Below are 23896 nucleotides of genomic sequence, written 5' to 3'. Positions count from 1 at the left end.
ACAGTTTGTTTATCATAAACTTTTTGATTTTGCCATCTTCAGGGCAGTGGAGATGTTTACTGCCATTTCAAGGTTCAAAAATACAAACAAGGAGCCTATGTTACTCTGCAGTCAATGAAACACAGGGGTGTGTTTGTTGGACTAAGTTCAAATGGAAAAGCAAGACCAACTGTCGATACAGGCGACAGCAACACACAATTCTTTCCTGAAGTGATTAAATGTGAGTTTTGTGAGGATATAATAGAATTTCAATTTGAAAGAAAACTGCATCAAATCCTAGTTTCTTTACTATCTTATAAACTTTTAAAATAGCAGAAGACTGGTTGGCTCTCCTACTTGGTTTTGACTGGTAACCTAGCGAGAGTCCATGATCTGCTATATGCTCGAGTCATATATAAAAACATGATTATAAAATTATTTCATCATAGTTGGAGAAAAGAAAAAATCAGACGCTCACCAATATCGAACACCTGAACCTTCTTTCGTTACTGAAGAACAATTTGTGAATAACAAAGGGAAAACACCAGCTATTAGTGAGGTATCTCTTACCAGTAGAAATCAACAACAAAAACAAATGGCAATTATAAGAAGCAGAGAATTTGGAAGCCCAGGGCCAAATGGTTAGTAATTTTCTGTCGTTGATTATCTATATTTGTTTAAGATTTTTTTCATATAAATATACAGAAAAATTCACCAAATCGAATTTTCCAATTTGCAAATTTATATTTCCTGTACATATATTTTCAGAGGGTGATTATAGAATTTATGTTACGACTGGAAACTCTGGAACCAAAGAAGTTGTTACGATAACTGCTTATGGAGATAAAGGGAGATCTGGAAATATTACTTTAGGTATTGTACATTAATATTTTCATTGATGCATATAAAATGGACATGGACTGATAACCGGACAGGGGGGGGGGGGGGGGGGGGAAGCGGGGTTCACCATATGATTGATCCACCTTATCGTTTCCTCGGGATGAATATGCAAATCCTATCTTAAAAAATCTTGATTGATAGATACCCTTTCATATAATCAAGCAGTTACTTAAAAACATTACACAGGATGATATTTTCAATAACAGGTAAAGGAAGTGACAAAGGTGTTTTTCAATGTGGACAAACAGATGAATTTGAAGCAAATTTTTCATCAATTGGACGCTTGTATAAAATAAGAATTGGTGTTGAAGAAGCTTCTTCTAACTGTGATTGGAGACTAAAACAGGTTAGATTCAGCTGAAGAATCCTAATATCAGAAAAAAATTAACTGTGTTTACTCCAGAATATTTTGTTTTAAATTCCTTCTTTTTCGCTATTTTAGGTCAAAATGAAAGACATGACATCAAATGAAATATTTCGATTTAAATTCAATCGCTGGATTTCTCGTAGCAAAGACGATGGTGACACACTTCGAGAACGACCTGTCATAATTGAAGGGACAGATGGAGAATTGGAAAGTAGGCTATTTATGTATTTCACAAGTTTTATTTTTGTTATTTCCTTAACAAAAAATGGTCGAATACAGACAAGGTTGGGAACCACTCTACCATCTTGTTGTATGCCATTGGCTTGTTTATCACCAGTCGATTTGTTGACTTCTCGTCATCTTTTCATCCAAGTAACATTTCCTTCTTCAATAAAGTCTATTATTGTTTATTCAATTAGAATTTCTGATAAAGCCACACAAAAGCCCATATTAGGATCACTAGACATATTGCTGTATCTGTATCCGTAAAAAGTTTTTCAAAACTTTTTTTTTCAGTGCATCGATACCACATTCAAGTACGAACCGCAAAGAATTCTTCTTCATTTTCAAGTAAAAAACCTCCAATTATATACTTGTGCTTGTTTGGTGAAAAAGGTGATTTTGGAAGAAGATTGTTACAAAAGAGAAGCTTTGTTAGGAATGAGGTTTCTAAAGATACATCGAGAAAGCCGTTTATGCCAAACCAAGTATGACTTGTTCTGCAAATTTTGTGGTCTATTCCTTTTGTGGTTTCTTTCATATGTACATTAGTAAATAAGGAATACAGTAATTATTCTACAGATACTTAAAGTTTAAATGTTTGCTTTGTTCCTGAGATTGATAATTTCTTCAGACAAGGATTCAAACAAGCAGTTGTCATTCATATGTACATAGGTCGTTTTTGAAGTGATAAGATTCTTAGCAGTTCATCATTTCAAATCTTTAATTTCAACGTGGACGATGCCATGTGCATGAGGTCTTAACCTGAGCTTTTTGAAACCTATGATACTAACATAGATACGTGCCGCATGCTAACAGTTGACTCTTGTGAAATCATGATCTATCTGTTTGCTGAAACATTCACTTGAACGTATCATCATCTATAATAATCAGTATAAGATATCATACACATAGCAGAGTCTAACATTGTTGAATTAAGAGCAAATGCATTTGAAATTTTAGTCATTGCTAGCAAATTGATCTACCAAAATTAAAACTAAAAATTTCACTTGTTGATATTGTTTCGCATTGCCGAACATTTTTTATTAAAACTGATTTACTTGACAGAATGATGTTTTTGAAATTGAAGCAGTTTCTCTCGGAACCTTGACTAAATGTGCACTCTCATGTCCAACATCACTCCGTAACTCGTCAAAACTAACATCAACAAGTTCTTATCCTGCATGGTTATGTGATGAAATTATTGTCAGAGAATCAGAAGGAGCTAGTACAGAATATGTATTCACTTGTAAAAAGTGGGCAAATTTGTAATTTATGTTTTCCTTGTACATATTCAATTAAAATAGCAACATCACTGATAGGAAAGCTGATACCTACTATGAAAGTTGCATATAGGGTTGCAACAGAGTCATCTGAGAATATAAGTGGACGTCAGACTCAGAGCACTTCAAATGAAAGCAACTAGATTGACAACTATTTAAAAAAATTGTTTTTGACGTAATGTTTTTGCTGTTTGAACATTAAATTAGGTTAATTATTTTTGAACTACCCTTTTCAGATGGCTTGGATTGAAGAAAGCTGGTTCTCATGCAACAATAAATTTATCTTTGTCTGAGGTTCGTGATGTTAAACAATCATCATCTGATGAAGCTGATTTTAAAGGTGATTAATATTTAAATGGAAGTCCAATAGCTATAATTTTAATTAGGAAATTCTAATATCAATTTAGAACAATATTAGCTGATTTTTTTTACTTCTAACGTGTCCAATTCTAAAACACCCAATTTGAGGTTAACAAATAATTAAATTTTACACGATTATAAACAAAAAGTTGAATATGTGAGATTCATGCAGATTTTGTTTTAGGTAGTGTGTACCTAGCCACATTATTCAAACATGGTATTCTTATTTTTTTTCCCTAATAGCAATACCCGTGGTTCTCTTTTTTGAGGAAAAGAAATTGACTCTGCTAAATTGACTTGGGTACTCAGGCTTGGTTCATTGAAATTTGGCTCAAGTCACTTTTATCATTCATTATCACTTGAAGTGAAACTAACCTTTTTTTATATTTGATCCTAGATGGAGACTGGAAACTTTGTGTTAAAACGGGAACTCATCCTGATGCCGGAACATCAGCTAAAGTTATTTTTTACGCTTGCGGATCTGATGGTTCAAATTCTGGGGATGTTATTTTGCAAAGTGAAACAGATGAGATATTTGAACCTGGTAAAACTGGGAAATTTAAGGCAAGTATTCAGTCCCTTTCTTGAGACAATGAGAGAATCCAACTGTGGTAGCATCACAGATCATAGTATCACACCTTGTTTATTCAGGCAAATATACAGCACAATATCATCAACAATGCTTTTTTAGGTTGCTCTGAATGAGGTTAACGATCTTTTCAAAGTTCGGATTGGTCATGATGCGAAGGGAACAAATTCAGCTTGGTTTGTTGAAAGCCTAAAACTGTCTGATCCTCATAATGGAATTTCACATACATTATTAGTCAATAAATGGCTTGCTGCTGACAAAGAAAGTTACCAAGTATTTACTGAAGTGCCTATCCCTAGGCCTGGAGTGGAACCATTGCCAGGTTAGTGCCAATGGATGTAAAATGGTTTTGTTACGACTAATATATATGATCATCAAAATATAAGTATTGATGAAATAAAGTAAATATATTTATTGATTATTGTGTACTTGTGCAGATTATACCTATTATTTCGAATGAATTTCATCAATTATCAAGTCCATGTTTCCGAAAATTAAAAATAAATTCCATGCTAAACTAATCCCATACCCAACATGGACTGGTAACCGCATGAGAGGCAGTGATTCGCCATATGATTAAGCCGTCTAATTGGCTCTCAGGATAAATATGTAAATTCCATCTTATCATATCCTATTATATACATTTTGTGTGGCAGAATTTATTGTATTAACAAACATGTTTTTTTTTGGACAATTTTCAACAGAAAAATGTGCAAATTTTTTACAAAACAAATGTTGTTTCATGTTAGTTGCCACATATACAATAAGAGAATATACAAACGTAGTTATCACTTAGATTTTATATAGAACCTTGATAAGTCTGAGTCTATTCGAGTCTGAGCCAAAAGTTTTCTTTAGAATATTGCTCTAATTAAAACCAATATTTATGTTTCCCTTGTGGACCCAATGTAATCTTACAGAATCACGTGCTTCGGCTGCTTCACTGCAGATGAATTCACTAACATTTTTTTTATAATTTTCAGTTTTGAAATATCAAGTTATGGTATACACTGGAAGCATCTTAGGAAGTGATACAGATGCTAATGTTTATATTACTGTTCATGGTGCTAATGGTGATTCTGGAGTAAGACCATTAATTAAGTCAAAAACAAATGATATCAAGTTTCAGGAATCGCAGGTATTGTATTGTTTAGTAACAATTGATTGGTAGAACGTTGCGTTGGCTGCAGATGATAATAATTTCTTGTTTTATTCAGATGGATGTCTTTGACCTTGATGCCGTTACTCTTGGAGAATTGAAAAAAATCAAGATAGGACATGATGGTATTGGACATGGAAATGGATGGTTTTTACATAAAGTTGTTATCAAAGAATCGGAGTCATCAAACAAAGAATATGTCTTCTTTTGTAATAGGTAACTATTGTTTACTTCTTACTGCTTCACTGCACGGGTCAGATTTGCCTGTGGTAATTGGGATAGTTTTTAGACTCTAGGCAAGCTATCTTGTAATAATATGGAGTTGCTATATTGAAATCAGTCAAAATCATTTTTTTATTTGATAAGACCCAAAATGTTTACTTTTATTAAATCTTGGGTTTCTATTACCGAATCAGATCGAAAAAAAATATTTGATTTAATATATAAACCTTTACCATGCATTGAATTTCATTTTACATGTTCTGTTTATTGAATTTCATGACTCTTTAATTTAGATGGCTTGACGATGGACAAGATGACGGCAAAATTGAACGTGAGATACCAGTGAAACGTAAGTCGTGTCATAAGAAAGTATTGTGTGCAGTGTTGAGTGCTTTGTGTGTATCATATATTGGAAGGAACTTTTTACACTGTTATATATTTACATTATATAATGACAAATATGTTGTTTTCCCATTTTTACCAAAATGGGTGCAAATTTCATCATTTTTGTTTTATTTGTTATCAAATTAAATAATTCCTACGGGGTTGATTATGTTTATTTTTTTATTATCTTACTGAATATTTTACCACTTTTTCTTCTGAAACAAACAAAAGAGATATTTTGACAGAATATGCAAAGTTTATATTGACATTGCCTGCGCTTGAGTCATCAGATGCACCCATCACGCCAACTGACACTTTAGTACTTCGACGTAAAAATTCGAGACGACTGTGGCAAACTATGTCAAGCGATGAAAAAACGAGTACCAGTAGTCAGTACTTTTCTACACGAAAGTCAAAGAGTAAAGCAAGGATTCGCAGAAGTGTAAAAAGTGAAGTCCGACCTCAATATAGATCAACTCAAAATAAGAAAACTAGCGAACATTTCAAACAAGATAGCGTATCTTGTACACCATCTTCTCCACGTTATACAACACCGGAAATGCTGGTACCAATTCACTACAAAGATGCTGGAACTGTGATGACGCCAGTAACCTTGTCGGAAAAAGAAAGTTCTCCCAACTTCAAAAATGCAAAGTCGTCTAATTCTAACAGCCCATCATCTGTTAGACTTAGTAGCAACTCACCAGATTTTGAAGAAACATTGGCTTCTACTTTAACCTTTGAACTTGCCAACAATATGGATACGATTCAGCGACAAACCACCCCAGAAATGCTGCAGTATATAAAACTACGGTATCCCACTATGCAAATAGCTCATTTAAGTAATGCTGTCACAACAGGAACATCAATGACTCCACTACCACAAAACACTCAAGATCTTCTCATTCTCCCTGATGAGCGTAAATCTATATCAATCTCACCTCGTGTAGGATCGGTCGTGAGAACAATGCGTGGTGAGGCGCTGAGAAAGGTGAATGCAAGAAGTCGAAGTGTGTCACCATATAAACGTAAGAAACGGAACCAATGACAGACACAGAAATAAGCATTGACATTTACAGTGCATGCCATACAGCTATAGCCATTAACTTGCATAGAAAGTCCCATAGAAAGCCATATATAATATAGTTGAGTGCAATTGTATACAAATAGAGAACATAGCTTTGCAGGCACTGCAGTGTGTTGCTGAAGTGCAGTCTAACAAAATGAAAACTTTCCAAATGCCAGCCGCTAACTCTAGACTCCCACTTAACATCTCTACCAGACTTACCGTGGAAGAAAAGTTAAATAAATTAGCCTTGTGCATTTATTTGTTCCAATACGGAAGAGCTTGATACAGTGTACAACACAACCTGGTTAAAGAGATCCATCAACCAATGCATGGAAAGATGAGTACTACTTACTGACTGTTGGATGGTACGGATTATCATTATAACATATAGATTGCATCTTGGCTCTCTATTAGTCTGGAATGACTTTTAATGAAAATATGATATTTTAGATGATAGTTCAGATTTAGACAGTTAATGCATGCTAGTTTTGTACATATTTATATATATATATACTAGCGTATTAAGGATGGGTATTTTGTTAAATTTATGAATTATGACATCATAATACAGAACTTGACATCAGAATAAAAATGTGACATCATAATATTCTTATGAAAAGTTTGCAAAACATGGTGCTATATTATTAAAAAAATCTGATATCATCATATTTAAATATGATGTCATAATATCTGTCAACCCCATGAAATCAAATTGCTTTCTTCAATATGCTAGTCTATGATTCTCGTCATATTTTGCTTAGAAAAATTAATCATTACGATAGATCTTTATGATTCCTCTTATTTGTACCATATCTTTTTAATTTATGCTATATCATATCAGAAAAAAATAGAAATAAATATGTAGAAATTTTGAAAGGATTTTTTTAATACTACCTCATATAATTTCTAGCAAATCAAATGCAATGCTATTATTCCCTACTATTCTTTTTTCTTTGATTATGCAGACTTTAATATTAATTTATTTTTTTTTTATTTCCTTTTACTTTTGATATTCATCTTTGGAATTAACATTTTTTGTGGGTAACAAATGAAAAATGATTGTCTTCATCCATCTGCATCCATGGATATCTCAAAGTTCCTGTCAATCAAATTTTATAGCAGATTCAATAAATTTTTGCAAGTTCTTGCCCTCTTGGCTCAAAATTGGCCTCTTTTATTTATATTTCAAAAGAGATCTCTCATTTCTGAGACCTTTTTTGTTTCTTCGCTATGGACGAAAATTTATAAATCATTTGTATAGAATACAATGGAATATATGATTAATAAGATTTTATCATTTATACAATATAAGGAAATATTAATTTTCATGATTAATGTGATTTAGTCAACTTTACTATTAGTCAATATCTTTCAGTTATCTTATAATTGTATTGAATATGCTTGCCTGAAATAATAGTTCAGTAATACAAACGTTTGCTACTAACTCTCCATACATGACATTATTATTCCAATTACAGTTTTTATATCAGTTTTTCACTTTTTATGCTCTGAACGAGGCTCGAACTAAAGGTCACTGATGCCTTGAGATCTATCATTTATGAGAGGTACTTTCCAGTTCACCCAATTATTTACACCTTTAATAAGGTTGCAGACAAGTGGTTTGATTTTGTAGAACATCATAGTTTTGTGATCAAAATCTACATTGTTTTTTTATTAAAATTCTGGTGATATTTCATGGAAAATTTCGTAATAAAATAAATAATATTAATCTTTTTTGTTTTGCAGTCGAAGAAGACATAGTCGAAGATAAAGTGTCAGGTAATTGGGATATATTTATACAAATTAATTTTTCAGTTAGATATGATGCAATTATTTGTTGTAGAAATAGAATACTCGAGCTGCAGAATGTAGACCACTATATACAGATACAGATCAAGAGAATAATATTAGTAATGCATCCGGGCGAAGTGAAATTTAAAAACATAGAATGATATTTATATCGTGTGATAGATGGTGATAAGACGGCTTGTTCATATGGCAAACCAAATCCGTATACTAGTCTATATTGGGTATCTAATATAAAAACTATGAAACTTTTAATTCACCTCCTTCATTAATTCTCTAGACGGAGAATATCGTGTTCTCATTACAACTGGTGTACAATCAACTATGAAGTCTTGCCCTGATAATGCAAAAGTTACCATGGTGATATACGGAGATGAAGGGAAAACTGGGGAGATTGCCATCCAGTCTCTTCTCTCTGGTCGAGATTCGAGCATGAGACGAAAATCTCGAAGTAAAAGTCAAAATGGATTGAGAATTTCTGGAGATATAACCAACTGCTTCAGGCCTGGACAGGCCGATGAATGCAGGGTACACTTTTGTTACTGATTTTTGTGCATAATGGCTTTGTGCATTGAGCTCAACTATGTTAGTATGCGGGGTGCTAATTATATGACAGGTCACCTGCTAGTACCACCTTTCACCCATGATGTATTAATGTAATATAGTATGTGTAGAGTCCATGCTGAACCAGATAACTTCTGGTTCTTCCAAATGGAGGCTCAATTTAAGGTTAAGTGGTGAAATAACCTTTTTATTTTGGCATTGCTTATCAAATTTCTTACAGGTTGTGTGACTGATTGAACAATAAATGGCCCAGGGTTCTTGTTTCAGTTCTTCAACCAACAATATAATATTTAGTAGAGTATAATATTTTATAGCTGTAATTTTTTTTGTAACTATGCCGAATTTTTAATGCTGTTATGTTGCAGATTGATATTCCTGAAATCGGCCCAATATACAAGATTCGAGTATCGTATAACCACTTGTGTTCTTGGTCATCGTGGTTTTTGGAAAAAATTGTTCTGGAAGATATTGCAAGCAAAAAACAGCTGATATTCCCTTGCAACAGGTATGCCTCAGCAAGGAATATATTATTATGACTTTCTGGATATTTTAAATTTCATTGGAGTAATTATTAATTTCAACAAATTTAAGGCAGAGTTGGCACTCAAAAACAATCTGACATGATTGTGTTTCTCCTTCCATTGGGATTTCAATTTTATCTCGCTAATGCATTCTTTTAATTCACTCATGGAAATCCACAAACAGAAGGTAAAGACGAAGGGTAGTCAGTTTTATGTACCCAAATTGACTGCTTTCAACACTATTTTAATTTTTTTATCCTTTTCTATTCTATTGTGGAAAATTATATTTTCAGATGGCTTTCCACAGCTGATGATGATCAAGAAACTGTTCGAGAGATTGCTGTTGTGAGTGATGGACATGAGACATTGAAAAGTAAGAGAAAACCTTTCTTCCAATCAACTTTCAATCTTTTTTATGGATTTTGCTCCTCAAAAAAACATCCTATGATCGCGTAACACGTTTTGTTCACTTTTTAGCCATATTATACAATGTTACTATCTACACTGGAGATCGCCATGGTGCTGATACTGATGCAAATATTTATGCTCTCATCCGAGGCGACAGGGGTGATTCTGGTCGTCGATATTTTAAAAGCAATTCATCAGATAGTGCTTCATTTCAGGTAATATCAGATCTGAATATTTAATGTTTCCTTTAAAGTCTTGATTTTTGAAACTTGTTGTAAACTGTGGGCACACACTTACCATTGTGAGTATGTTATGTTTCACCTGTATATTCAAATCCCATAAAAAATTTGATATGTGACGTTAGCTCGATGTCCATCACAACACTCAAATTGGTAAGCATTCCAGCAATTCAGTAGATAGGCTATGCTTTGCCATTTCATCAATTGTCTCATAATTGCTTTCTCTCCTGAGATGAATATGGACATTTTTTCAAGTGTTCTGATTCCTATTAAAATATAATTTGGTATTTTGCAGCGAGGTGGAATTGATATGTTCACGATTGAAGCTGTTGATCTTGGTAGACTTGTTGAATTAGTTATTGGGCACGATGGAGAAGGATATGGTAAGAATATTTCTTGTGTGCTTCACTTTTATGGCATTAATAAGTCTTAGATAATCATAATGTCTTTATTTGTCAGTAAAGTTATTCTGACATATTTTGGGGGTTTTCGAGTGAATGTGCAGTGGTGTTAATACAACTGGCATGTTTAACTGGATTAAACCAGTTGGCCATCATGACCATATTATTTAAAGCCCCATTAGGAGTGAAGTTTTTCATAAACACATATAAATATAACAGGTGCTGGATGGTATGTTGAAAAGGTTACAGTTCGTGCTGGCGAATTTGCTCCTTCTGAATGGGTGTTTCCTTGTAATGCTTGGCTTGATGACCATATCGGAGATCTCAAAATATCAAGACGGCTGTTTCCAGTTGGCGTGATGGTTCTTGATTCTCATGAAGAGGAACTTGAGGGGCTTGGAACTCTTTCAAGTCGAGAAGGTGGACATGGTATGTTGGGATGTAGAAATTATATTGCGTAAATATCTTGAATTGATTGAGTACAAATTAGTCTACAACAAACTTATTTGCTCAATTTTAATTTAACACATTCAATTTGACATATTTTTCAGTATTTGTTATCATTTAGCAATTTATGAATATTTTCTTAATGTAAGATCATAAAAACCTTTGGAAGTCACTAATACTTTACTTTAACCTATTAAAGTAGGGACGCAAATATGAAAATTTTTGACATATTTTAATAATATTACAGATGGTTTATGGGAAGTGAATGTTTCTGTGAGTGAGGTGGCTACAGAGGATATAAATCGCATCCATCTTACTGGAGTTTTTTATGGAACGAATGGACTTCGAAAATCAGATATTATATCATTAGGAGAATGGAGTACTGGAGGAAGAAAGAAGATGAAAACTCAGATTAACTTGAAAGAAATTGGAGAAATATTTAAGCTTAGGTATACTTTGGATTTTCATATTTATTCTATGGCGTGAGGAAAGTCGATAAGATGACTTATTCCTATGGCGAACCATTGTCGGTTATCAGTCTATGTCACATTTGGGAATAGTTAACTTGTTATTTGTTTCAGGTGCATAGACTTCATACAAAACTTTTGTTTTGTAAAACATAACAATTTCGTTTTTCACTGTCCATTATTCAAGTTAAAAAATTGTTGCGCCTTTATTCAATTCCTGTTATAAGAAGCTATAGATAAACTTCCCTAAACTTGACACTCAAATCTGAATTTATTTGTATCAGGAGTTCTGCCTTGCCAGTAATTCAGATTAACATCACATAAATAAATCTACCCTGCCGTAAACACGTCCCGTAAAATAATGACAAATTTAATAAACAACTAGGAAGGGTAAAATTTCAACCTTGACTTTGGTGTATAATGTTCTGCTATAGAAAACTAATTGTTTTGTTTCAAATGTTTTAGAGTTGGAATACCAGACTACAATACCTCAGCCAACCTGTTTCTCGAGAATATTTCTCTTCAAAACACTCGAACAAAAGAACAAATACAATTTGCATTTCATACTCAACTTCATTCAGAGAGTGGATCTACTACGAAGGAACTCCCAGTGATAAAACCACAGAAACCTCTGTCCAAGGGTGAGTGTTTATGAGTGAGTTTATATGTGAGTGAGAGTTTGCTCCCTCTTATCAGTGGAAAATTTTCAAGTTTAAATATTTTCTGGATTGATAATGTGCTAGTCTGGTCATTGAATCAATTTTAGTTACCTTCACTAACAATGTACACGATTGTTTACCAAACCCAGATGAGTGGAAAGCTAATTAGACAACTTAATCATATGAAAAACCACGATCCATCATCCTATTATCAGCCCATGATGGACATGAGATGATAGTTAACTAGTTATTCGTTTCAGATGCATGCGCTTGTCTATCATTTTCTCCTGACAATTGCATTATTTGCTCTGGAATAATGTTTCGTGCATAAAAAATGGAAAATTTTCTAATAAATTTTTGCTTTTAGTCACCCGCTACCTCATTGATGTTGTAATGTCACCAGCATCAACCAATCTCGTTCCAACTGGAAAATTGCAAATGAATTTATTTGGAGAATCTGGGGATTCAGGTTACAGGACATTTATCTCAGGGTAATTTTTCATTAAATTTTCGGTTTGTATGGTTAAACTATGTAGTCAATAGGTCAATATCAGAGTAATGTTTATATAAATACATTAATAGCGGATAATTAAACGAAAATAAGTGAAATTTGAACTTAAATTTTTAGACTAAAATTTTGTCTTTTTTTACAGGACTCAAAGTTTCCATGCAACCGAACAAAAGGATGGATATCTGTTCAAACTTGATTCTGTAGATCTTGGTAGACTTTCGTCTGTTGGAGTCATGTACGAATCAGAGGAACAAGATAAAAGTATAATATTTATGTTTTTTCATTGAAGTTGAGTTTCTTTGAACAGTTTGGGTTAAAATCTGAATATAAACAAGTAGTGTTCTTGTGTTCTCTTACACTATGAGGTGATGGGCTTGTCTTCGACAATCAACTACCAAGTTTTTCTGGTATGAATCAAAAAAAATTCGTTTCCTAGGTGATGGTTGGACTCTTCAGACTATTTCCATCAGCATTGAAGATCATCCAAGTTCTAGTGCTGTTGCTTCCATTAACTCAATGATATATAAATCTGAAGTTGATCACATATTCAAAACAACAACATCAGAAGAGCGCATTGAAAAAATATTTGAGCTTTCTGAAGATCTGTTGGATAAATCAAGCCCTTATTCAATAAAGCCGTCATCAAATCAATTGGATATGTCTGGACCAAAACAAGCACAAAGGAGTTCGGAGGGAGTGTGGAATCTTACATTTTATTATTCACAGGTATGCGAAATATTTTAACAACTAGTGCTTGCTAAATTTTGATCCTGAAAACACTGAAATTCAACCCGCTAACAAAATAGACAAAAAAATTAGGGCGTTTGCTAAAATTCATAGCGGTAGCCGGTAGTCATCGTTAATAAATTGACAATCTTCTCAGGATGACAAAGAAGCACATGAAGATTCAGATGAAATTATTATGATTCAGAACTTAGAAAAAAATAAAGTTACGGTACAAGTATTTGGAACCAGAAATTCATCAGAAAATCTACATTTATCTGCTTTGAATCCACAAAGAAAGAAAGCAATAAAACAAGATATGAAAATTGTAGAAACTTGTCTTCTGCTTGGATCGGATATGGGAACACTGTATTTAGTGCGGCTTGGTTGCAAACAATGGGATCCTAATTTGAACAAGGTAATTAAAACATTAGGCTTTAATGTTTTAGCAGAATTAAAATATTTGTTTTCAGAATTGTTGTAGCTATTTAAGTATAATGAACTGCCTTCCTGGAGCCTAGTTTAGAGCAATGCTGCAAGTAGTATTTACACGAGTGTTAGCTTGTGCAGAGTCATTTCAGAGTAAAATAAAAATCAATCTATGCTTGTATAGAGCCTTATTCGGACAGAAATGTGGAACATTCAGTGAATCAAACGAAGAACCATATTTTATGCATGATTGCCACCAGATATGTCTAGAATAAATCATTTCACAACTGGTGTTGGCAAAACAATATAACTTGCCTACGATTCAAATTCTATACAGAAAAAATACATTAGGGAATGATATGGAAAAGACACTTTCGTACATTTATAGCAAGAAAAAACCAATGCGTAAAATCTAATCTCAAATATGATAGCATAATAATAGATCTAAGTAATAACAATATTTATTGCCATCAGTAACCTGGTGAGAGCTCGTCATTCACTAAATTATTGAGTGATTTTATTATTTTTTCTCTCACCCGGGATAAATATAAAAGTCCTATCCCACCCCTTTATTATTATAAAAATGACTATTCACTAAAATTTTCTCTTTTTAGATTAAACTTAAAGATCTTCATACCAAGCAAGAATTTTTGTTCAATGTTTCTGAAAATCAACACAAGAAAATGGAGAATACGAAAATTAATGGGCATATTCTCCATTTTGACATTCCACTTGTAAGACCAGATGTTCCTCCACTTGAACACCACACTTATAAAGTAAGTTGTCTGAGGAAATTTCCTTCATGCGAAGCTAATGTTCAGAATCAGAAATGATTCTATCTTCAAGTAACTTTTACCACTCCATAAACCTTTCTATTATGTTTATTAGTTAGATTATGATCATGACCATTAGTTAATATTTTGAATAATATTTTCTTTAGCTCCAGCTTCACACTGGCAACCTTCCAGCTGCAAACACTGATGCAGATGTATGGGTGAATTTATATGGTACTCATGGTGATACTGGACTCAGAAAAGTAAGCTCTGGTAAATGGGACTCTTTCAAAAAGGTAGGAGCATAAATATTTTCTTATTCATATTTTTCTTTGCTGCTGATCATGATGGAAATGGTTAAACATGAACAATCTTTTTCAGGGAAGTCAAGAAACTGTAACTATAGAAACGGTTGATGTTGGTGAACCACGAAAAATTTCTGTTAACCATAATGGCAGTGGACTAGGTGCTGGATGGTTCTTGGAAGATGTCTCAATACAAGAGGAAAGAAATGAAAAGAAATCTGACTTTGTATTCCAATGCAACAAGTAAATATTGTTTATTATTTTTTTGTTTGATTTAGCTATATCTTGTTTTTTCTTTATTTTTCGAACACTGCTTCAGTTTGCAATGAATGAGGATCATAATTAAATGTAAAATGACAAATTGTTTCTCCTTTGAAAATATAGTAAATTATAATTTTTTTGTTTCAGATGGTTGGATGAAGGCGTGGATGAAAAAGTGATTCAAAAAGATTTATATCTTACTGGAGTTAAATTTCACTACCCAAGTAATTTCTTGAGAATGTCAAAAGGATCATGGAATTGTAGATTAAAGGCAAAGGATCATGTTGATGATGAAAGGGACGAAGTATGTTTGTTTGATTGTAGGATTGACGCCATATTAATACGATCATAATAGTCCTATATCAAACAACCTTGAGTTGGATTTGATTAATTATGATTAATATGCAACGAGTCTAACGATCTATGTCTATAATTACAAACATGGTTATTAGAGTTGCTGTATAACTAAATGGTGGTTCTGGGAAGCACTCTTCTCTAGCTCATTTTTGTGAGTTTGATGAATTGAATAATCAGTCTAATGCTAACTCTTCTAGACCAATTGAGTTAATATTCAAGTTTATAAATTATTATGTTTATAAATTCTATTCCATATGATATTCATCTTTTTTCAGCCTCTCATTGCTAAAATAGCATTCTATCTGAAACGCCAAGGAGATACAACTGTGACAATCTACAAAACTTGTAAATTTGAAACCAGTGAAAGAGAATTCGAAGTTGTTTTCCCAGATGATGAGCAGGAACAAACTGATGACAATATCAGTAATTCTGCCGAGGGAATCAGAGATGATGGATTTTATAAAATACGAATAGAGGTCAATGAAAATGGGAATGAGACAAGAGACTGGCCTTTTGAAGAGGTAAATTATTATAGTTTGCAAAAGTAGGCAAGTCTCATCGTTGGACTAGAAACACAATACTATCAAACCTATTTTATCATGATCACCTAATATTTGATTTGATTCTTTTAACATAATAAGTTGTTATACTTTACTTTATTTACCTCATTAGTAGGATATCATTAATTTTTAGACATACTAAAGTCTACTATAATACTTTAGTCCACCAGATCACCCAAGATGTAAAATTTTGTTGATGACTGTTTATGTAGTGCCCTGTGTTAGAAAATGTATCAAATTACATCTTGAAAATAATTGTATTCACTTGTTTAACTGGAGATTTAGACTTATGCCAGTCACAAGTGTTTAGTATGATTTTTTATATACATATTTATATGTTCATGCTATTTTATATTCTTTTGTCTAGTTGTTAATGGCAGATCTTGACTCCAGAGAAAAACTTCACTTTGTTTTTGATGAAGCTCCAGTTTGGGAAGGAAGCAATCGAAATACTGTACGTGAATTACCAGTCATGCGAGTCAGAAAACCTCCTCTTAAAAGTGAGATTTTTGTATTTATAAAAACACTACACACAGCTCCGGTTATCAATGAAGTCGAGTCATTAGTCGATAATTAAAAAAACTAGACTACAAACACATCAAATTATATATCTTCTTACATATTCTTAAATAAAGTACGGACAAAAAATCCCTGTAATATAAGCTAAACTTCTTGATGATGAAAATTGTTTTGGATGTATATTCTGAGATATAGTAGAATATTATGTGTTGAAATGAATGAAATTATTTTGGTTAGGCTGTACCATAGTACTAATTCAATTAAGGTGTTTGTGACTGATGCTTTTCGAGTTGTATTTAAATATTTGCTATTTAATAGTTCCTACTCACGGTATCTTTTTATGCAAGTGTTTTTTTCAGTGTATGACTACTACATCATGTTCTTCACTGCGAGTGATTCTATTGCACATTCTAACCACAACATGAAAGTTGACGTAATGTTATCTGGAGAAAATGGTGACACAGGATGGCGACATCTGCACAAAAAATCGGTATATACAATTGTTTCGATTGTTTTCTTTCGTTTTTAGTCCTTTTGCATGTTTGTGTTAGCATATTACATGCAAAATAACTTGTCCTCACCATGACACAGGTTCACTTATTCCATATCCAAAGTCTCACAACTGGAACGATTAGTTAGATTGCTCTTGCCATGATGAAAACCTGAATGTGTTTTTCATGTGAAGCAACTGTCTTATTGCCATTCTTCACCAAAACGACAAAAATATCACCCCTCTCCATATTCAGTCATTTAATATCTTATTGGGTAAACCAGATTTGCAAATTTTTAATGAAAGAAATCATCTGTTTATTCAACATAATAAGATAATTGATTTAACATGCCTGAAATATTCAACACAATGCAAGACCACTAAGTATTTGAAAAGGTTTGTTTTCTCAATGCTATACATTTGATCGCTATTAAGTCACTCTATGGTCATTTTTTACAATCATTTTAATATAAACATTTATGTTTTAGAATGGTGACACAGGTGCCATGTTCCAACCAGGTAAAATGGAAATGCTTTTTGCTGAAGCTGTTGATTTAGGTGAAAAAGTGAAAAGCGTGTCACTTCGTGTTGGAGAGAAAAATGTCAAATGGAAACTTGACAGAATCAAAGTAAAGAAAGGATTTTTCTCGAAAGAGGAATTCACTTTTGAATATGGAAGGTAGAATTTTTAACAACTATACATGTAGTATTTTTCATAGTCTCATACCTGAAAGCACACTGGCCCCTCCGTGCTACACTTGTCCTACTGTTCTGAGTGAATATATGGGGTAGATATGTATTGTGGTGCAAATGATTAAGCAAAGTTTCATGCTATGTTTCAAGTTAAGATGTGTTTAATACCTTGGTAGAAGGTTAAAGTATTCGTATGAATAGGATTCTTACAAGTGGGACTAGTGCGTCGGACCATTTGCCTAAGCGTAGATGAATGTGAGACAAGTGGGACGCAACATTTTGAGATACTCTTGTTCTTTCCACAAGTTTTTTTGGCAAATACGTGAATTATTCTTAAAAATGAAGAGACTACAAACTACAGAATTGACATTTCTTTTTAGGAATTAATTTTTGAATGTGTCTATTCATTCTCGTCAAAGTATTACTCACTCTTCATCAGATGCAAGCTTATTGAAATTAGACCATTATCTTCTTATCTTCAATTATCCATCTTAATATGATCTAGTTTTAATATACTATTCAACTGTACATAGTAACAATAATGGTTTTGAAAAAACTGTTAAACTTTCTGTAAAGGTGGATTGAACCCTCGTCAGCACCAAACAATGAAATCAAACTGGATTTGACAAGCACAATTTTATCAGCTTACCCGCCTTTAAGTCGCCGAAGCTCACCTAATGATGATGTTGTGGAAACTTACGACATTCATACCATTTTGGACATTGTCAGTGATGTTAACCAAGCAAACAAAAAGAATTCTGATTTGAAAAATCACTTGCCACGACTTGCTCTCAAGTTGTATGGCACTAAAAATGCTAGTGATCTTCAATTTTTTGAGGATAATGTATCAAAAGCCGAAGACCATTATGCAGCTGATATTGAGGTAAGTTCAAATCGATAAAAGTAACATATAAAGGTTAACATGATAATTGCAGCATGGTACCCATGATAAATTGATTGAGGGCAATTTATTTCTTTGTCAAGAACAGAATATTCCACACATCCTGGACATAATCTAGCGTTGAACTGACAGACAAGAGACAACCGATGTAAATTTACACTTATCATAGGGCTGACACCATTACTACATTTCAACATCAATTCAAATTTTGTTTTCTGTTTAATCTTAAGTTCCCTCTAAATGTTTATAAATTATAATGTTTGAAAGTCACTCACTGCTTCACTCACAAGCTTCCTAGATATGGCCAAGCTTAGGTAAAGCTGGTTACTTTAATCTTGGTGTTACAGTGATTAGTTTAGGAAAATAGTCATTGTTTTATTCATTCTAATATAAACTTGAAAATTTAATAAGCGATTTTGTTTATTTTCAGATCTTGCCGTCTTCTACCCTTGAAGGTTTACACAAAATAGGATTTGGAATTGAAAGTTTTAAAGATAGTCGATTGGATTCATTGAAGAACATTCAAAAAATATCTCTACTCAAATTAACAATCAAAAACAGGAAAACCAACGAATATTTTAGGTAGTTAAAATATTTTCCCATTTCAAAGTAAAAAACATCTATATCACTGTATACTTAAACTGATTGTTTCACTTTACTTATAGTTTCTCTCCTGGCAAAACATTGTTTGAAAATGCTGCTATCACCAATGGGGGAAAATCAACAGAATCTGGTACAAACTGGTTAGAACTGGTTCCAGCCCGTCCAAAGCAAAATGATTCTAAGATTCCATCCGTAAGTTTTATTCATTAATAAATCAGTTTTAAACGCAACACTTAAAAAAACACTTAAAGCTATTACTAATTTATATTTCTGTAAAATTTAAATAGTCTTTCTTTCTGATGGCGGCATGTGTAGACCTAAGGCTAACAATACGTTTGTATGTTTCCAGCAACCGATATTTGAAAGATAACATTTCTATCGGGTGATTAAAATGACAGTCAAAACAAATATTGTACATTTTTAGATTGTTGACTTTGACATCACAATCAAAACAGGTAATCAGGATGAGGCAGGGACAACTGCCAATGTTTACATAATACTTCACGGCGAACAGAAAGGCAATTCAACAGATAGCGGGAAACGTTGGTTACTGTGTCATCCAAATGAACAACGATTTGCCAAAGGTTCAGAATCTAAGTTCATTATCAAAGGTGTGGACTTGGGTGACCTGAAACAGGTAAATGTAAATTATAAAAATTTATTTTTTTCGGATTTCAAATAAAAAAATGAAATTTTGTTCTAAACGTTATGGAAACACAATCTCAGTTTTAGTGTTATGAGATGTTGTTATCAACTCTATACTCAAATATTCTTTGATTCATCATTTGAGTAAATATATTTAAGAAAGTTACTATATTTAACAGCTGATAAATTTGATCTTCAGATTTTACATGGTAAATCATTTTTAGGTTACGGTTGGACATGATGGCAATGATGCAAAGCTAGGATGGTTTTTGGACAGTATCAATGTGAAGCCGTCAAACTCTGCAATGACCTATGTGTTTTTGTGTAGAAAGTAAGCAGACTTTGATTATTGGTATTATTGTGGTGCTGTACGAATTGATGTTTTGAATATTTTCATACCAACATCAAATTCAAAGATTTATATTCCGAGTACGGTACGGTTTTGTTTTTAAATCATGGCAAACTTGATCTTGAAATATACATTTAAAATGAGTCAACGGGACCTCATGAACCGTTTCTTTGGAGCACTTCTGCATACTCAGCATGGTTAAATCTATTGCGTTTCGAACTCCTCTTTGTACCAGGGTAACCACTGGTCAATTATGGCTCCTGCAGCATAGGTACCCATGTATGGAAAAATCGACCTGATTAGTGTTTTACCGGTTTGCATAGGGTATGTTTTAGTAAAGGGTTTTCTGTCGGCTCTTCCCTATCTGATAATTGTAATATTATTAGGTATTGTATACTGACAAATATATATTCCTCAATTTTCAGGTGGCTTGCAAATCTGGAAGATGATACTTTCATTGAACGAACATTAGAGTTACATGATGTACGATCACCAGAGACCATTCCAAAGCGGCCAATATCAACTCAAGGAATTAATTCTGATCATGATGATGAACCAAACGCTAGCTCTAGAATCCCAACAACAGACACACTCCACGGATCATCAAAAAGCGGAAAAAATAGTCCAAGGGATGCTGACGCTGTATGAAGTGCCGGTACCGGTAACAATATATAAATAATGTAAAACAAGAAAATGTATGCATTGTACTAAGATGAGGACCGGTTCTGATAGTTTATTGAACCATATTAATGACGGTACCGGTACCGGTATCTGTTCCAGTATTTTCCGAAGCTCAGAATACAATTTGCCAGTATGGATCTTGTTGTATTCTTTTCGGTACAGGTACGGCTCATATTTCCCTTGATACCGGTAACCGTAAAGCATTGGTAGCGGTATTCCTATCTATTAGTACCTATAAGTTTATGATACCCATTCTCTGCCTCATATTTGTTACTTGAACGGAGTCTTGTTACCCAATAGCCAATTTTGGTTTCTCATGACTCCCTTCAGTGGCAAAAATAGTGTTTATCATACTGTATGGATATACAATTTATAACTCCGTTGCTATTTTTATCTGGTGATAAGATCCATGGCGGATTACTGAAAATCACTCAGTCAATTAATTTCTTAGATTTATCAAGGTAAGAAGTATCGGAAAAATTTGTGTTAATTACCGTTTTTATTCAATATTAGAATAGCATTGCTATTCTGTTTTTAATTTCTTTTTATTAATCATATTATATTATATATATTTATGTATAACTTTACTGAGTATTCTTTTATATTGTTATAATTACAAAGCGATAAAATCAGTGTTAATTGGTCGCCAGTTGGTTTTATAAGCACTATTTTTTAAAACTCAACCCTAATGCGAAATTCGACACAAACCTCACTTTTGCGCAAAACTGACTGGTTGCACGACAATAAAAGTTTCCTTTGTCTGTCCCTAGTGTTGATAGTGGCTGTGTGGTGCCGTGGCTCCAGTGGCACTTTCCTATTTGATTGGCGACAATCTGAATGTAAAAATGTTTCATTTTATTTTGTTCGATCATGCTTGATCCACTCATTATGTTTGCTTATACCATGACTCTTCAGTTAGTGCGTTTAAAAATGGCCGTGCATGATACATGACTAAGTTTTATTACTTAAATAATTCGAATAATAAAACTTAATTTTTTCTTAAAAACTATCGCGAAATCGCATTTTGGTTGAGTTGCTCTATAAAGTATGATTTTTGACATTAAACTTAATATATTTCAATTTCAGGTATTCCACTGATATATATACTGTATATTCGTTAATATCCACTGTATAGTTATTTTTATCTTTTATTCTTTCCAATACAATAGTTTTGTTTATATATATAAAATCTATTGATATATCTATATAAAAATCTTGTCTGTGAGGTCATGTACGAAAATAAAATACAGTATAGAAGTTTTGTTATGTAGTGGTTTGGTGCGCTGTATACACGGAGTTAAGATTTCTGGTACCTAGAATTACAAAGGATTTATTTATAGCATTTCGTTTACGTGACCAATCGATATAATTAATGGTACCTGATGGTAAGTAATATCATTATTATGTTATAGCTAGTATATATATGAACCTTATGGCGCCCCGGAAGTATTCGTGCCAAGATGACACACAACCTGAACAACCCTAATCTGGTACACATACTATGTCCAGGTTGTGCGCCATCTTGGTACAAATACTCCGGGAGCACCAACCTTAAGCGAAGAACAATGTACCGTTAGCCTAATTTGCCATGTAAATAGTAACCTACGTAAATATATGTAGGAACTTACCACCTAGCCTAGGCCTTCGAAGGGTGTGTCCTAAGGCGATCTTGTGTATTTAGACGTTAACTAAAACCTCAACTGCAGCAGACTCGTTGAGTCCTGAAAATCATGTCTCTGGAGCTATTCAGTCAATCTTCTCCAAAAATTACGCCAATTTTTTAATTTGGATAAACCGCTTTTGGATGTGTATTTAAACGCGCGACTCTTCAATATTTCAAACAATTGGCGCTATTTTTGAGCCCATATTCTTCACTCTGCAAAATGAGTCAGAAGAAAGCCATTTTGCTTGAAAGATAACTAGTACAACATAATATCATAGTGCTGAGCTTTGTGCTGTAGGCCATGGCTACTCAACTGGCGGACCGCGGTCCGAATCCGGACTATTTGACCATTCAATTTGGACCGCGTATGCTTGTTTACACTGGCAGCACAAGCATAGTTTTAGATAATTTCGATACTATTTAAATACACAGTTATACAGTTTGTCGTTCTGATACCGATGTGCGACATTTGTGTCCACATTTGCGAGCCATTCATTGCTCTTGTATTTAATTAATAATGCATTTGAACTTTCGTTTATTTAATGAAATAAATTTTCTGTAATGTCCGGACCCCAGTACTTTAGAAGTTTTGTAAACGAACTTTGGTAAAAATAGTTGAGTAGCCCTGCTGTAGGCTATATGGCATTTCAGACCGTCAGTAGGCTTGTCATTTAATAATTCTTATGTTGAATTTGGCTGATCAAATGGGATGACTTGTGATTTCTGGGATAGTTCGGTACCCTTATTTCGGCTGATAAAGTATGTTCACACTAAAGTAATAATACTTTTTGCACTGTTTATTTATAAATCCCGTACGCATGCGAAATGAAATCACGTTTGTGTACTGCTGCGGCATATATATATGACTCTTGTTGGCGCAACATTTAAAAAAAGAATTTCATAAAAAAACGTGTAAAATTTTATTGGGGGATAAATACCAAATACGCAAAAATAATCTTTCCACTTCCCTTTTTTGATTGAGCGATTTTACAACGCTAACCGCGTCACGCTTCAGTCAAACAGATTTTTCAATGTTAAGAGAAGTCATGTTGTTTTTTGTGTGTACGAGAAATAGGGTAGTCAGCCAATCACTGCTATATGTGCGTTGCTCAGTATTTTTCATCTAAGATTGCAGTTTCATTGAGGGTAATTCATTGTGCTGAGTATATTATCTGTATCCTTTGTACAATGTTATCAATTTATCAAATATCTCTCGCTCAAATTTGGTAGACTTGCTTGTTCGAAAGTTATTCTACTGTATTCACATCAGACAGACGGGTAAGAGACAAACGGTTTCGAACAAAATGTGTAATCATTGTGTACCGCACTAATAATTAAATCTGAAGCTATTTTTCTATCTCCATTATCTCCATACATAGCTTTGGTCCTA

The 23896-nt window shown here is 33.3% G+C and overlaps 1 protein-coding gene across 2 annotated transcripts in view; it reads left to right on the top strand.

Moving 5' to 3' along the window:
* Window positions 1–22092, top strand: part of LOC120333851 (lipoxygenase homology domain-containing protein 1-like) — a 32680-nt gene extending 10588 nt beyond the window's left edge. For both annotated transcript variants that reach the window (XM_078120490.1, XM_039401238.2), the window contains 40 exons: window positions 43–220; window positions 429–620; window positions 748–852; window positions 1086–1225; window positions 1322–1457; window positions 1763–1953; window positions 2534–2721; window positions 2985–3088; window positions 3506–3672; window positions 3800–4019; window positions 4681–4835; window positions 4915–5072; window positions 5372–5427; window positions 8278–8310; window positions 8618–8865; window positions 9267–9406; window positions 9716–9795; window positions 9900–10045; window positions 10365–10452; window positions 10690–10899; window positions 11165–11366; window positions 11850–12025; window positions 12411–12534; window positions 12697–12815; window positions 12991–13280; window positions 13438–13695; window positions 14321–14482; window positions 14647–14775; window positions 14861–15027; window positions 15193–15349; window positions 15678–15923; window positions 16330–16462; window positions 16841–16971; window positions 17460–17650; window positions 18241–18547; window positions 18996–19147; window positions 19231–19360; window positions 19593–19805; window positions 20038–20144; window positions 20588–22092. In XM_078120490.1, the coding sequence (XP_077976616.1) occupies window positions 43–220; window positions 429–620; window positions 748–852; window positions 1086–1225; window positions 1322–1457; window positions 1763–1953; window positions 2534–2721; window positions 2985–3088; window positions 3506–3672; window positions 3800–4019; window positions 4681–4835; window positions 4915–5072; window positions 5372–5427; window positions 8278–8310; window positions 8618–8865; window positions 9267–9406; window positions 9716–9795; window positions 9900–10045; window positions 10365–10452; window positions 10690–10899; window positions 11165–11366; window positions 11850–12025; window positions 12411–12534; window positions 12697–12815; window positions 12991–13280; window positions 13438–13695; window positions 14321–14482; window positions 14647–14775; window positions 14861–15027; window positions 15193–15349; window positions 15678–15923; window positions 16330–16462; window positions 16841–16971; window positions 17460–17650; window positions 18241–18547; window positions 18996–19147; window positions 19231–19360; window positions 19593–19805; window positions 20038–20144; window positions 20588–20810 (6552 nt within the window). In that variant the 3' untranslated portion in view covers window positions 20811–22092. The remainder of the gene's footprint in view (window positions 1–42; window positions 221–428; window positions 621–747; window positions 853–1085; window positions 1226–1321; window positions 1458–1762; window positions 1954–2533; window positions 2722–2984; window positions 3089–3505; window positions 3673–3799; window positions 4020–4680; window positions 4836–4914; window positions 5073–5371; window positions 5428–8277; window positions 8311–8617; window positions 8866–9266; window positions 9407–9715; window positions 9796–9899; window positions 10046–10364; window positions 10453–10689; window positions 10900–11164; window positions 11367–11849; window positions 12026–12410; window positions 12535–12696; window positions 12816–12990; window positions 13281–13437; window positions 13696–14320; window positions 14483–14646; window positions 14776–14860; window positions 15028–15192; window positions 15350–15677; window positions 15924–16329; window positions 16463–16840; window positions 16972–17459; window positions 17651–18240; window positions 18548–18995; window positions 19148–19230; window positions 19361–19592; window positions 19806–20037; window positions 20145–20587) is intronic.
* Window positions 22093–23896: the final 1804 nt, after the last annotated feature.

This window comes from Styela clava, chromosome 15 (assembly GCF_964204865.1).
Source record: "Styela clava chromosome 15, kaStyClav1.hap1.2, whole genome shotgun sequence".
Classification (NCBI taxonomy): Eukaryota; Metazoa; Chordata; class Ascidiacea; order Stolidobranchia; family Styelidae; genus Styela; species Styela clava.
This window is presented reverse-complemented; position numbering and strand designations above follow the sequence as displayed.